The 14,279-nt window shown below is 51.6% G+C and overlaps 1 protein-coding gene across 2 annotated transcripts; it reads left to right on the top strand.

The window, feature by feature from the left end:
- Nucleotides 1-341: 341 nt before the first annotated feature.
- On the top strand, nucleotides 342-9,374 carry LOC103307095 (mast cell protease 3-like). 2 transcript variants are annotated; one of them, XM_065565412.1, is made up of 5 exons: nucleotides 342-483; nucleotides 1,323-1,479; nucleotides 1,709-1,844; nucleotides 5,217-5,477; nucleotides 6,237-9,374. In XM_065565412.1, exons 1-5 carry the CDS (start codon nucleotides 426-428, stop codon nucleotides 6,384-6,386), a joined length of 762 nt encoding a protein of 253 aa, XP_065421484.1. In that variant the 5' UTR covers nucleotides 342-425; the 3' UTR covers nucleotides 6,387-9,374. The 2 variants fall into 2 exon arrangements, with proteins under 2 accessions (XP_065421484.1, XP_065421485.1); XM_065565413.1 differs by lacking the exon at nucleotides 342-483 and adding an exon at nucleotides 884-1,019.
- The last annotated feature ends 4,905 nt before the right edge of the window (nucleotides 9,375-14,279 follow it).

The raw sequence follows: 14,279 nt of genomic DNA, 5'->3' as shown, positions 1-14,279 counted from the left end.
CCAGGTATGAATAGCTCGAGGGTGCAGGGCCCCAGATGTGAACAGTCCCAGGAGAGCAGAAAGTCATATGTGCACAGCCCCAAGGGCTGAAGGGCCCCAGGTGTGCACAGCCCCCCAGGGATGCAAGACCCTATATCTACTCAGCCGCCAGGGTGTGCAGGGCCACATGTGCACAGCCCAAAGGGGTGCAAGGCCCCAGATATGCACATTCCAAGGGTTGCTGTCTGCTAGCTCTGCAGGGTGGCTGGTGACTGCCTTACCCTAAGTGTGAACTCCTCCCTGGCAGGATCCAGAGGTTGCGGTTTGCTCTGAGCCAAATGTCACTTGGGGGAGCCCAGCCCCTCCCTCTCCTTTTCTCCTGGCCAGTCTTATAAGTGACCCTAGAGGCAGACGCATCCGTCTCCTTCCCCAGACTCCCTCTGAGGATGCTGCTGCTGCTGCTGTTCCCCATGGCCTTTTTCTTGCCCCCTGGGGCTCAGGCTGGTGAGTACAGGAGGGGATAGGCCACTCGGCCTAATAGGGAGCAGAGCCTGGTGCTATCGGAGCTGTCTGCAAACCCGGGCTCCTCCCCAGAGTCAGATGCTTCCATCAGTGAGTGCCCAGCACCCAGCAGGAGTGTTGTGGGATCTGGGGGGCTATCAGTGTTTGCCCAGGGCCCAATTGGCGAGCCTCAAGACTGTGGGGTCTGGGGGCAGTTATCAGTTTGCGTGTGTCCAGGACAAAGCTGAGGTGCCCCAGACCTGGTATTGGTGCCCAGGACCCAGCTGGGGGGCTGTGGGGTCTGGGAACAGATGGGCATGGAGCTAAAGGAGGAGGGGGAGGGGGGGGTTGACGCTACCGTAATAAATCCCCTGAAAGGGAGTTGGCACAGAAACTCAATAAGGGCGGATGTGGACGGTCAGCTCCTAGGCAGGAAATGTAGAGCTGTGCAGACTGTGTGGTTAGAGCAGAGGGGGTTGGGAGCCAGGACTCCTGGGTTCTTTTTCCAATTCTACTGCACACTGCACCAGTTATCTGGAGTGAGTTGCTTTTCCTCATTGTGCCTGGATTTCCCAGTGTGTGAAATGGGGATGAGGATCCGTCCTGTGTCTATGAAAACTCTCTGGAGCAGGGATTCTCACTCTGTTTCTCTGCAGTGCCTGGGCAGGATGGGGGCCTGATCTCAGTTGGTTTTTGCACAACTCTCGGCACAACGGGCCCTGATCTCGATGGGGTCTGTGCACGCTGAGGACAATCGAGGCCCTGATCTCAGTTAGCAGACGGGTACACCAGCTGGCTGGCTGGGGGCCTGAACTAACTCCTTCTCTTGGTATCTCTGCCAGGGGAGATCATTGGGGGACAGGAAGCCCGGCCTCACTCCAGACCCTACATGGCCTTTGTGAAAATAGAGAGAGGAGGCAAAGGAGGAAGCATGTGTGGAGGGTTCCTGATCCAGGACAACGTGGTGGTGACAGCAGCTCATTGTAACTGCAACCTGGGGTAAGAAATACAGGATCCCCTGTCCAGGAGCCAGCCACTCTCCTAACCTTGGGCCACATCAAAGCTGCCCCTCACCCAGTAGGGGAAAGGCCCTGGAGTGCTGGCTAATGAACATTGACCTGAGTGCCAGGCAGCATCTCCACATACCCACTTTAACACAGTTAGCGACCCATGACTGAATCCAGAGTATTGTCCTGTCTGAGCACCTGCATCCGCTTGTATTTCACAGTAACATCTCTGTGCTGCTGGGGGCCCACAACTTTGCAATAGATGAACTGGGGAGGCAGAAGATTTGGGTACGTCGCCGAATCCCCCACCCTGAATTCAATGACGAGACATTTGAAAATGACATCATGCTGCTGCAGGTACTGCCCCCATCTCACCCCGACCCCCACTGACCTCACACTGCTGCAGGTATCACCCCATCCCATCAGCCCACTGTGATGGGTTCCTCCTGGGATGCCGCTTGAAACTAGGGATGTAAAAGGTTAACCGGTTAATCGGTTAACTGGTTAATCAGTTAACATTAGCATTAGGCTTACTGGTTAACCAGACCTTAATCATTAACCCCTAGCAGCCCCTGTCATATTCGTCATATTCGGCAGGCTGGCCAGAAGGACTCCAGCCCTGCTGGGCAGGTGAAGCCCAGGCCACAGTGGGTGGGCCAGACAGAAGACCTCAGCCCCGGCACAGTCCCAGCTGTGGGACCCCGACTGCGGCAGGCGGGTGGGCAGGACAGCAACCCCAATTTTGGCCAAGCCGGGTGGCTGGGCTTGAGCAGCCCCGGCCATGACAGGCCGGAGAGGTCCTGGCCACAGTGGGTGGGACCCCAGCCAGCAGGCAGGACCCCAGCCCTCGCAGGCAGGTGGGACCCTGGCCAGCCCCCAGCTATGGTGGGTCAGAGCGATCCCCCAGGCAGGGCGCGTGGGCTGGTGGGACCTCGGGCTGGTCGGGCTGGAGTGGCCCGAGCCCTGGCGAGCTGGGCGGCGGGACTCCGTCTGCAGTGGCCTGGGCGGGTTGGAGGAGCTCCGACCATGCCGGCAGGACCCCAGCCCCACAGCTCCAGCAGGACCCCAGCCCGTTCATTGACTTAGGTTAATGGTTAACCGGTTAACCGATATAATTTTAATCATTTAACTGCTTAACTTTTCTAACTGATATTTTCATCCCTACTTCGAACTGGGTTACCACTGAGCCTTCCTGACCACCAGCCTGGGCTCCCTTTACACTGTACTGCTGCAACAGGCTCTCACGCCCCCTCCATCATAGATACTGGTAGGGACCCATCCAGCTGCAGCTTGACACCAATGCTGAGATCAGCCCCTGCATGGGAAGGGGGCCACTTCAGCAAAAACCCTTCAATGTGAGAGCCACCACCAAAGCCCCACCCAGCTCACTCCACCCCCTCCCTCCCGCTCCCCCACCCTCACTCAGGTGAATTCCCCGGTGTTGTTGGGACTGGCCTGTGGGATGCTGAGCACAGAGACATTCATAGAGCCGGTGCCAGACTCCACGGTGTTGATCTCAGACTCCATGTCCCTGGGGACGATCTCGACTCCGTCCTTGTAGAAGTGAAATCTCCACTCTCTGGCATCTCTGGAGACCGCACAGATGATGAGCAGGGGGAGTCCTTCACTCACTGCTCCAGAAGGGGGATCCAGCCTCCTGGGCTGGGGCAGGGGTATGGTGTATGGGAGCAGGGTTCCAGGGTGGGGCCAGGGCTGAGGGCTTTGGGGTGCAGGAGGGAGCTTTGAGCTGAAGCCAAGAAGGTTGGAGTGCAGGAGCGGGCTCAGGGCTGGGGCAGTGTATTAGGATGTAGGAGGGGATGTGGGCTTTGGCTGGGGCTGAGGGGTTCACAATGTGGGGTTGGGGTGGAGGAGGGGGAGGGTTCAAGCTCTGGAGGAAGTTTAGGTGCAGGAGGAAACTCCAGACTAGGGCACAGTGTTGGGGTGCAAGAGGGGGTATGGGGTGCTGGCTCGGGGGGGGGGATGGGGTGCAGGATGGAGTATGAGGAGCTGGCTCCAGGAGGGGTATGGGGTACAGACTAAGTGCTGGGGCATGGGTTTGGGGTGCAGGAGGGGGTATGAGGTGCTGGGGCCAGGAGGGGGCAGCACTTACTTCAGGGCCCCCCGGCCCAGCGCCACTTCCAGAAGGGGCCAATGCAACCCAGATGCCCCTCTCTGCAAAGCATCATCCCCGCAACTCCCACTGGCCACAGTTCCCCATTCCCGGCCAATGGGAGCTCGAGGGCGGTGCTTGCAGACAGTAGCAGCGTATGAGGACCTCTTCTCCCCCCAGCGGGGCTGCAGGCTGCTTCTGGGAGTGGCGTGGGGCTGGGGCAGGCAGAGATCCTGCCAGTGCCTTAGCGGCAGCCCCGCCCACCAGAGATCAGGGAGCCACACTTTGGGTCCATGGGAGCGGCCACTGGCTTGCAGGGCCTTGCAGTGAAGAACACTGATGTAAGCTCATGAAATCCACCCCCTCCCTCAATGTGGAGCAGGACATGCACAGCTTTCGGACCCAAGTTATAATTTCCACACACACACAGGTTTTAGACAAAACAAAACTAGTTTATAAAATACAAAAGATAGATTTTAGGTGATTATAAGGTATAGCAAACAGATCAAAGTAGATTACCTAGCAAATAAGACAAATACACAATCTAAGCTTAATATACTAAAGAAACTGGTTACAAGTAGCAAATTCCAACCCTAAATGTTGTTTTAGGCAGATTGCAGAGATTCTTGAAGACCAGTTGCATTTGCCTGCAGCTTAAAACTTCAGATGTTTCATTCACAGGCTACACAGCCTTCCAGCCTGAGCTCAGTCCTTCGGCCCTCATGCAGTCTATGTTTCTCAGATGTTTACAGCAGACATCCTGGATGGGGATTCAGTGAAGAAAGAACCATGATTACGTCACTTCCCTACGTTCAATAGGTTTTACATATGGCGGGAATCCTTTGTCTTCCAGTGTGATTCCCACCCCTGGACAGTGGAAAAATACTGATATTATCATAAAGAACAGGAGTACTTGTGGCACCTTAGAGACTAACAAATTTATTAGAGCATAAGCTTTCGTGGGCTACAACCCACTTCTTCGGATGCATATCATGGAGTCCAGTATCAGGTGGCTTGATCACATGATCCTGCAGCCATAACATAAAGACTCTTTGCAGTGTTCCCAGGAAGGCTTGCCTAGGAAGGCTTCCTGGTGAGAGATTAGCTTCTTCTAAGAATTTACCAGCCAGCAATCTAGACTGATTGCATTCTGTCTAATGGGTGTTCCCCAGGTGTAAACGCATTTGTAATAGGTGCATAGACAATATTTCTAACTTCAGATACAAAAATGATACATGCATACAAATATGATAACCATGTTTAGTAAATCATAACCTTTCGAATGATATCTCACATGCCTTATCTTGCACAAGATACTTCATAATTGTGCCATAATATCATAATATTACTATGAATAATATGGGGCATAATGCCACTCCCTCCCCCAGTGAAGTCCCACTGCTGCATGTACCACCCATATCCCATCACCTCACCCCCAGTGACCTCACACTGCTGAAGGAATCTCCCCCATCCCAGCACCAAGCCCCGAGTGGGCATCACAGATTTGCACAGTCCTCACAGGGATGCCCCACCCGGTCCCATCTAACCCCATCCCCCCATGACTGATCGATCCCCAAACAGGAGTTTGCTTTCCCTTCTGTCTCTCCCCTGCATCACAGCTGAGGAATAAGGCCAAGATGACCCAGACTGTGGGCACCATCTCCTTGTCCCAGGAGACGGTGAAGAAGGGGACAGTGTGCAGCGTGGCTGGCTGGGGCCAGACCAGTATGAAGACAAATGCCCAGCCCTCCCCAACCCTGCAAGAAGTGGAACTGACGGTCATGGGGAAATGTATGTGTCTGTCTCGGCCCTATCTGCACTATGTCCCGTCCAGGATGCTGTGCGTGGGGGACCCCCAGGAGAGGAAGGCATCATTCCTGGTGAGTGTGGGACAGGGACACGTGGTGCCCCAAGGTGCTGCTAGAACAGGAGACCGACAGGGCTCGGCAGAATGGGGAGAATCAGGATCCATGGTGAGCCAGGCAGATCCTGAGAACCAGGAGTCAGAATTGGCCAGATCCTAGGAATCAGGAATGGAGGCTAGAAATCAGGAACAAGAACCAGGCAGATCTTTCAAATGAGGAATGTATCCTAATAATTTGGGAATTGGCTAGATCCCAGAAATCAGGGACAGAAATCATCTGATGTTCAACAGGTTCTAGAAATCAGGGACAAGAATCAACCACATCCTAGAAATCAGGGATGGATCTTAATAGTGAGAGATAGATCCCAGAAATCAGGGTTGGGAATCAGATGGATCCTAGGAGTCAGAGAGGGGAATTGCTGAATAAAGAACCCAGGATTCGATCTGAGAAATCAGCAGAAAATACAGAAATCAAGGGCAGGAGTCAGCCAGATGCTGGATATCAAGATTCGGAATCAGGGGAGGGAACTGAGCAGGTTAAAGACATTGGGGATGGATTCTAGAAATCAGACACCGGAACTGGCCAGATCCTAGAAATCAGGTATGGGGCTGGCTGGCTCCCTGGGGTGGAAGCCCTAGGTGCGTCCTGTGAGCAACTTGATTGTGAGTCCCCAGGAAAGGGGAAACAGAGCTGAATTTCAGGACCATGGATACAGAATGCAGCTGGCCCTTTGCTTGGTCATCGGTAACCCTGCACCTGGTGTTTGCTTTTCAGGGTGACTCCGGGGGCCCCCTTGTCTGTGATGGGAAGGCTACTGGCATTGTCTCCCATGGCACTGGTGACGGGTCAACTCCCAGTGTGTTTACCAGGCTCTCCAAATACGTGTGCTGGATCAAGAAAACTCTGCGCAAGCTGAAGCCTTAGAGGGGAGTGTCCATCTCTAGTGTGAGTGGAGAGATAGATGGGTATTGCAGAGCGATGGCTGGCTGGCTGCCTATTGCAGATGCATGGATGGATAGATGTTTAGCCAATGATTTTAGTTTTTTGCTCATTTCTTGTGTGATGTTATGATTAATTAATGTGTTATGCCATACATAATCTTTCTATGCTCAGTAGAGTTAAGTTGTAGCATTATAGAAGTATAAGATTGATCAGTCGTCGAAGTGATAATTAGGTATTAGGTATCTAAATAAGGAGGTCTCAAACGCAAGGCCTACAGGCTGAGGCCTGTAAGATTTTAGCTTAGCCATATTAGGCCATAGGCTTAAGCAATGCTTGACATCAGTAAGTGACCAAAGAATGACCCTATGCCACAAGATAATGGGAAAAGATGTACCCATCGGGGATATTGTAAAAATTAACAGTAAGAGTAGTTTTTGCTTACAAAATATCCAATAGTCAGATTTTTCTACCGCATGTCCTAACCGCAAGGTGTACTATGTGTGTAAATGCTAATGAGGAATAGTTGGAATCGCCTTATAAAAAGAGGGTGCCCAGATTAGGAAAACTGAGCTCCCTATTGGATACCCCAGCAGGAGCCACCCCTCCATTGATGCCGGCAGCTAGAGGACAGGGAGTGAAATTAACAAGCAAACATGGTGGAGGTGAAGGCGCCAACAGAGCTGAGATACTACAGCAATGAGTAACACAGTCAGGGGATGGGTGGAGGGAAGGAGGGGATAGGTGGGGAGGGAGGGAAGGATGGAGATTTGCATATGTGTAGGGAGAGCAGGAGGGATGGAAGGCAGGATGGATAGATAGAAGGGGTGAATGGACATGGAGGATGTAGGAGAAACAGAGATCTAGAATATCAGGGTTGGAAGGGACCTCAGGAGGTCATCTAATCCAACCCCCTGCTCAAAGCAGAACCAATCCCCAACTAAATCCTGAGACACACTGCTATAAGAGGCCTGGAGTAAAGTCTAAGTCCTGAAATAAAATCAGACTCTGCTGATACAAAGTAAATTTAGCAAGATTCAGGCTACAAGCAAAAGGGAAGCCCTGTGACTAAGCAGATGCCTGCTTCAGGATCACTATCGAATACATGAACTTGCCAAGGACAGGGCTGGCTTGGCAAAAACACAAGCATACCTAGGCAATAAGTATTCACACAAACACATTCCAGAAGGATCATGCCTGAACAACCCAATAAAAGTTAAACACTGTGTGATGGGTTCCCTCGTCGGGACCCGCTTGGGACTGTCACTTGATGCGCTGAGATACCACTGAGCCTAACTTTTCTCCCAGCCTGGGCACCCCTTGTCTCTGTCTTGCTGAGCCAGACACTCCAGGCCTCCTCCAGCACAGACACAGAGACTGGGCCACACCCCTCTGCAGAATACAGATACTAAGTTTAGCTCAGCTCTGGGAAGGTTCAGTTAATAGGGACTTTTCTCAGCACCCAATTGTACAGCCCCAATGGGACCTGAACCCCAGAAAGATCTCCCTTACACTGCATAAAGTTTAATACAGTCTAAGTTCATATTGTTCGCCCTCTTTCTCGAAGTAAGGAGAGATATACACAGACTGTTTGCCCCCCAGGTAGCAATTACTTACACTGGGTTTATTAATAAACAGAAGTGATTTTATTAAGTATAAAAGAGAGGATTTAAGTGGTCATAAGAGATAACACAGAACAAAGTAAGTTACTAAGCAAAATAAAACAAACATGTGAGGCTAAGCTTAACACACTAAGAAACTTGTTACATGTGATATCTCAGCCTCAAAGATGTTCCAATAAGCTTCTTTCAAAGACTAGAGTCACTTCTAACCCAGGTCCAATCCTTCCTCCTGTTCAGTCTCTCTTAGTTCCAGCAGACATCTTAAGTGATAAGCAGGGGCATCTTCATGACTGGCTGCCTTCTTGTTAGGTTTCCCTCCCTTATACAGCTTTTTCAGAAGGTGGGAATTCTTTGTTTGAGTTTAAACCTTTTCCATGTCTCTGGTGGCAAAATACCACATCCAAGATGGATTCCAGCATCAGGCGACACAGACAGAGGTCTTTGCAGGCCGCCCCCCGGCCCCTTCTTACAGGCATTCCATAGACGTACAGGAAAACAAAACCATCCACAGCCTATTGTTCTGGTAAATGGGGCAATCAAGTTGCTAACGTACTAATGACCCTCACCTAGTATGACTACATCAGTAACACAAGTTTATACTTCATATTCCTAACTTTAAATATAAGAATGATACATGCATACAAATAGGATGAACACCGTCAGTAGATTTCAGAGTAGCAGCCATGTTAGTCTGTATCCGCAAAAAGAACAGGAGTACTTGTGGCACCTTAGAGACTAACAAATTTATTTGAGCATAAGCTTTCATGTTCTCTGTATGTGGATACATATCTCCGTACTATATGTTCCATTCTATGCATCCGATGAAGTGGGCTGTAGCCCACAAAAGCTTATGCTCAAATAAATTTGTTAGTCTCTAAGGTGCCACAAGTACTTCTGTTCTTTATTCAGTAGATTATAACTTTTTCAATAATACCTTATGTGGTGAATGAGGTGGGAGGACACCATTTCTCTGGACATTCCAGCCATTCAGCTAGCTAAAATCTTTTCTCAGTAGTGTTAACTCTTTAACCTAACCCTAATTGCCTTGCCTACAAGGGTTAAAACCATAGACAGTGAATCAGAGAGAGACCCCAGGAGGAGAGGGATGCTATCCCAGTCCCAGGAATGCTTAGGGAAGCAGGAAGTGAGTTGGCAGGATGCCAGGAGAGCCAATGAAAACAGAGTGTGGGCTTTTGAATTGGGAACAGCAGCCCTTCCTCTTTCCTATTGACTGGGGAAGCTGTGGTCTGTGGTTTTAAACCCTTTTTTTAGTTGCTCTATAACACCTAGCAACCAAGCAATGTTCTGCCAGACCTGTTTTCTTTTCGTTTAATAAAAATCACTCTTTTAAGATCATGATCTAACTCCTGTGTCCTAGAAGGTGGAGGTTCTGTGTGAATGTGTTTAAGATCGCACAACCAGCTACTAAGAAGAATTAAGAAATTGAAGTTTCATGTTCAGCTAATATGAACAGCTGGGTTTTTCCAAGCTCTCTCCAGAGGGAGTGTAATGGCGTGATTTAGAAAAAATATGAAAGGACCCCTGCTAAAGAAAACACAGGCACAGATTATCCCTGAGTCAAGGGGAGAATATGGGGGCATTAGTGCCTTTTGGATAGTGGGATGGGGCCATCACAGCCCCTCGGGAAGGGACACCAGCCCTACTCCTAGCCTGTTTAGATTTTTTCTTACAGTTGTGCAACTGAGTAACACAGAGATCATCTTATGCACCTACATATGAATGGACTTCCTCCTTCTCCCCTCTGGTTAGCTAAAGAGTCACCAAAAGACTGACCAATGCACTGCTCTCCTATGCAGGGTGACCCATTGTCCAGTTCTTGTGTGCATGGTTCAAGAAAGACGTTGATAAACTGGAGAGGGGTCAGAGAAGAGCCACAGGAATTATCAAAATATTTTGGAGAACCCCCCTTACACTGAGAAAATCAAGATCAGGGTTCTCAAACTGGGCATCGGGACCCCTCAGGGGGTCATGAAGTTATTACATGGGGGGTTGCAAGCTATCAGCCTCCACCCCAAATCCTGCTTTGCACTCAGCAACTTCTTATATCCCCTGCTTTTCCTCCAGAATTTATAATGGTATTAAATATATTAAAAAGTGTTTTTCATTTATAAGGGAGTCACACTCAGAGGCTTGCTGTGTGAAAGGGGTCACCACTACGAAAGTTTGAGAACCACTGCTCAAGATCAACTGGTTTCAAATTCAGAGGGACTTGTAGTAGTTCCGGGGTGGGGCTCGTCTCTTCCTGGGGCGCCTGGGAGCCAGGCCGCCCCGCTACAAAGCTAATAACAGTTAGGGCCCAGACCTTCGGGCACGGATTGAGCATACAATTGACAGTTCAGGGCTCAGGCCCTTAGGCAGGGGCTGAGCACACAATTGGCAGCTCAGAGCTCAGGCCCTTAGGCAGGGAGTGAGCACGCAATTAACAGCCCCGGCCCTGGATCAGGGCAGTGCAGCAAACCAATAGTCAATCAGCGGCCCAGGCCTTGTAGCAGGGGCTGGGTCAGTTTGGGTTAGCCCAGGTCCTAGGGCAGGGCAGGGCAGCAAACAAATAGTCTGTCAGAGGCCCAGGCCCCTTGGACAAGGAGGAGGAGGAGAGACTGCCACCTAGCGCGGGGTGGCAGGGGGGAACACAGGCCCACCCACTCCACTGTGTTCCAGCCCGGGGCCCTATCCGCAGCAGTCCGTCTGCCGCGCAGTCAGTGGGGATCCTGACCGCAACACATTGACATGGGTTCGGGGTCTGCTATCCCCGGGCCACTTCCCATCTCCTCCTCCTTGGGTACCTGTTCCTCCTGAGTTTCGTCTGCTGGGTCGCAGATCATGGGCTCCTCCGGGCCCTGAGCAGCAGGTAGGTTTGTCGCTCCCTCTGGGCCCTCGGCGGGGGGAAGCTCAGACCGCTCTTCTGGATACCGGGCTCTCGGCAGGCTCGGCCAGTCCTCCTCAGGATACCGGGCTCTCGGCAGGCTCGGCCAGTCCTCCTCAGGATACCGGGCTCTTGGCAGACTCAGGTCCGCGGGAGCTCGGGCACCAGCGTCTGTCCTCTCCCGCTGCCGGCCAGCTACTGAGCGCTGTGGCTTGGCCTTTATACTTCCTGTCCCGTCCCTTGACTTCCGGGGGGCGGGGACAGGCCGCGGTGGCTCCGCCCACTCTGGCGGCTGTTCTGGCTCGTCGCTTCCTGGGGCGCCTGGGAGCCAGGCCGCCCCGCTACACGACTATAAAGGATTCTGTTTGTTTTTCTTTCTTAATGAGTGTTTCATGGTATGAGTTTTTAACAGTGACTGTAACTAACCAGTGTTAACAAGTGTAATCATTTACCAAAGGTCACAGTGGATTCTCTATCACTGGCCATTTTTAATCAAGACTGGATTTTTAAAAGTTTTGCTGTAGATCAGAAGGAATTATCTGGGGGACATTCTCTGGCCTGTGTTATACAGGAGGTCACACAAGATCACAATGATCTTGGAATCTATCTATGAATCATTGTTCTGTATGGCAGAGGGAGGAAAACACCCACGGAAAGGGGTAAGGCCCTATCTGGGGCGTAACTTTGAAATATTATAAGAATTTGCTGAAAAGGGGGAATCTCAGGTGCCTAGGCTGGGCTGAGACAGAAAAAAGGTTGCTGGAATGAATGAAACATACAAATAAGAAAAGGGTTAAAGAGTTTTTTATGCACCGACAACATTTACTGGGTATGGATGGAAATAACAGGAAGCTCAGATCTGCCCTGGCAAACGACCCTGGAGACAAAGGTCAGCATTTGGGATATAAGAAGTTGCTGAGTGCATCAGATAAGATGCTGAAGTCCAGAAGAGAGGGTATCTTAGGTCGATTTACCTGGCCATGAGGACAGCGGCGAGTCGACCGCTGCCGCTCCCCCGTCGACTCCGCTTCCGCCTCTCGCCACGGTGGAGGTGGAGTTCCGGAGTCGACGGCAGAGCGATTGGGGATCGATTTTATCACGTCTACACTAGACGCGATAAATCGATCCCCGATAGATCGATCACTACCTGCCGATCCGGCGGGTAGTGTAGTCGTACCCAAAATCCCATTGACTTTCAGTGGGTATTGGGCCCCTAACACCCCTTTGAAATTCTCAACCCATCCTGCCAAGTACTGGGGCTCAATTCCATGGAAGTTCAGCACCCAGCATCTCCCAGTGGAGGGATGTGGGGAGATTTTCACATGCACCGAATATGCATTGGGCCCCCTAGCTTCTTCTCAGGTCTTTTCCCATGGCCATCACCTCACAAACCCAGACGCTAAGTTCTTCTTAACCAATCAAGAAATCCCCTAATTGCCTTTGGTGATCTGAACCTTACTGAACAGAACAACTTTGTCAGTAATTGACATAGATAAGGGCTGGGGCTCAGCTGTTCCACCAGAGAATGATCCAGTCCCCCGGATGTCCTACTATGTTCATTTATGTTCATGAACCATCAATTATTTCATGTCTTTAGCACATTTCTCACATGGCACATCATTAATTCTCTGGGCACTAAAGATGCATTTTCCCTTAAGGTGTGCTACACATGTGGTCTCTGCTAATTCTAGTTTGGGGGAGCACTATATTAAAGGATCAAAAGCAGTCACCTCAAGTTATCGTTGGAGATTCTCTTAGGCCCTTGACTTAGATGGATGAAGGAGAAACACTCATAGAGCCTGACTTAGTTAAAATCCTTGAGGTCCAACTAGGCTGAGAGCAGAGTCAACAGGAGAACACCCAGATACAGAGATTAAAGGTTAGCAGGACATGAAAAGAAGAGAAAGTCCAGAGGTTCTGGTCCCTGTTTCCCAGGATCTGTCTGGCTCACCATGAATCCTGACTCTCCCCATTCTGCCCAACCCTGCCAGTCTCCTGTTCTAGCAGCACCTTGCCCCAGGCACTGCGTGCCCCTGTTCCACACTCACCTGGAATGATGCCTTCCTCTCCTAGGGTTCCCCCATGCACAGTATCCTAGATGGGCTGCAGTGCATATAGGGCTGAGACAGACAGACGTCCTTGCCCATTACCTTCAGTTCCATCTCCTGCAGTGTCAGGGAGGGCCGGGTGTTTGCCTTGGTACTAGTTTGGCCCCAGCTGGCCACGCTGCACACAGCCCCCTACTTCACCTCTCACTTGGGCAGGTGAATGGTGCCCACATCATGGGTCAGCCTGGTCTTGTGACTCAGCCGTGATGGGGGAGAAAGAGAAGGGAAATCAAACTCCTCTTGAGGGATAGATAAACCCTGGAGGGAGGGGGCCAGATGAGACCAAGTGGGGAATCCTCATGACAACCGTGCAACACTGTCATGCTATGTGCCACCTGAAGCACTGCCTCCAGCAGTGTGACATCAGTGGGGGCGGGGTGATGGGATGGGGGCGGTACCTGCAGCAGTGTGAGGTCACTGGGGATGGGGTGATGGGATGGAGGCGGTACCTGCAGCAGTGTGAGGTCACTGGGGGTGGAATGATGGGATGGGGGTGGTACCTGCAGCAGTGTGAGATCACTGGGGGTTCGGTGATGGGATGGGATGGTACCTGCAGCAGTGTGAGGTCACTGGGGGCGGGGTGATGGGCCAGGGGACATACCTGCAGCAGTGTGAGTTCAGTGGGGATGGAGTCATGGGGTGGGGGTGGTACCTGCAGCAGCATGATGTCATTCTTACAGTCTCATTGTTGTATTGTGGGTGGGGGATCTGGTGGCGCATGGAGATTGTCTGTTGTCTCTGTTCTCTAATGATTTGGGCTCCCAGTGTGACAGTGATCTCGCTGTAAGAGCCAAATGCAATCCATGGGGCATTGGGGGCAGGAGCATATGTGAGGTCAGGGTTTGGGCACATGTGAGTCTCCCCCATATGGGGGAGAGACAACTCAGCTTCTGGCTCAGAAAAACATAGAAACCACTGTACACATTGCCAGCTCCCATCGAGCACCAGGGCTGGGGCCTGGCTGGCTCAGGAGGGTGGGAAATGACACAAGGGGCCTTTTCCGTCTTGGGGGCACTGGCTGCACCACATAGCACCTGCCCAGTGGCATTGGGGTGCCAGCCTGTGTCATCACCACCCCTTGTGCTGTTCCCTTGAGCTGCTTCCCCCCCGGGTCTCAGCTCCTCTCCACTCCAGTGGCCCTTCCCTGGCTAGATCCAGACAGGTTTCTATGCCCAGCTCTCCCCAGCCCAGAGTCCTGTAGAGCTGTCCTGGGGCTGTGAGCACCTCCCTCTCCGATCTGGGTAATGGGCCAGACCCCAGCTGC

This window comes from Chrysemys picta, chromosome 13 (assembly GCF_011386835.1).
Source record: "Chrysemys picta bellii isolate R12L10 chromosome 13, ASM1138683v2, whole genome shotgun sequence".
In the NCBI taxonomy this organism is placed as follows: domain Eukaryota; kingdom Metazoa; phylum Chordata; order Testudines; family Emydidae; genus Chrysemys; species Chrysemys picta.
Note: the sequence above shows the minus strand (reverse complement) of the source record. Positions and strands in the feature narration are given on the sequence as shown.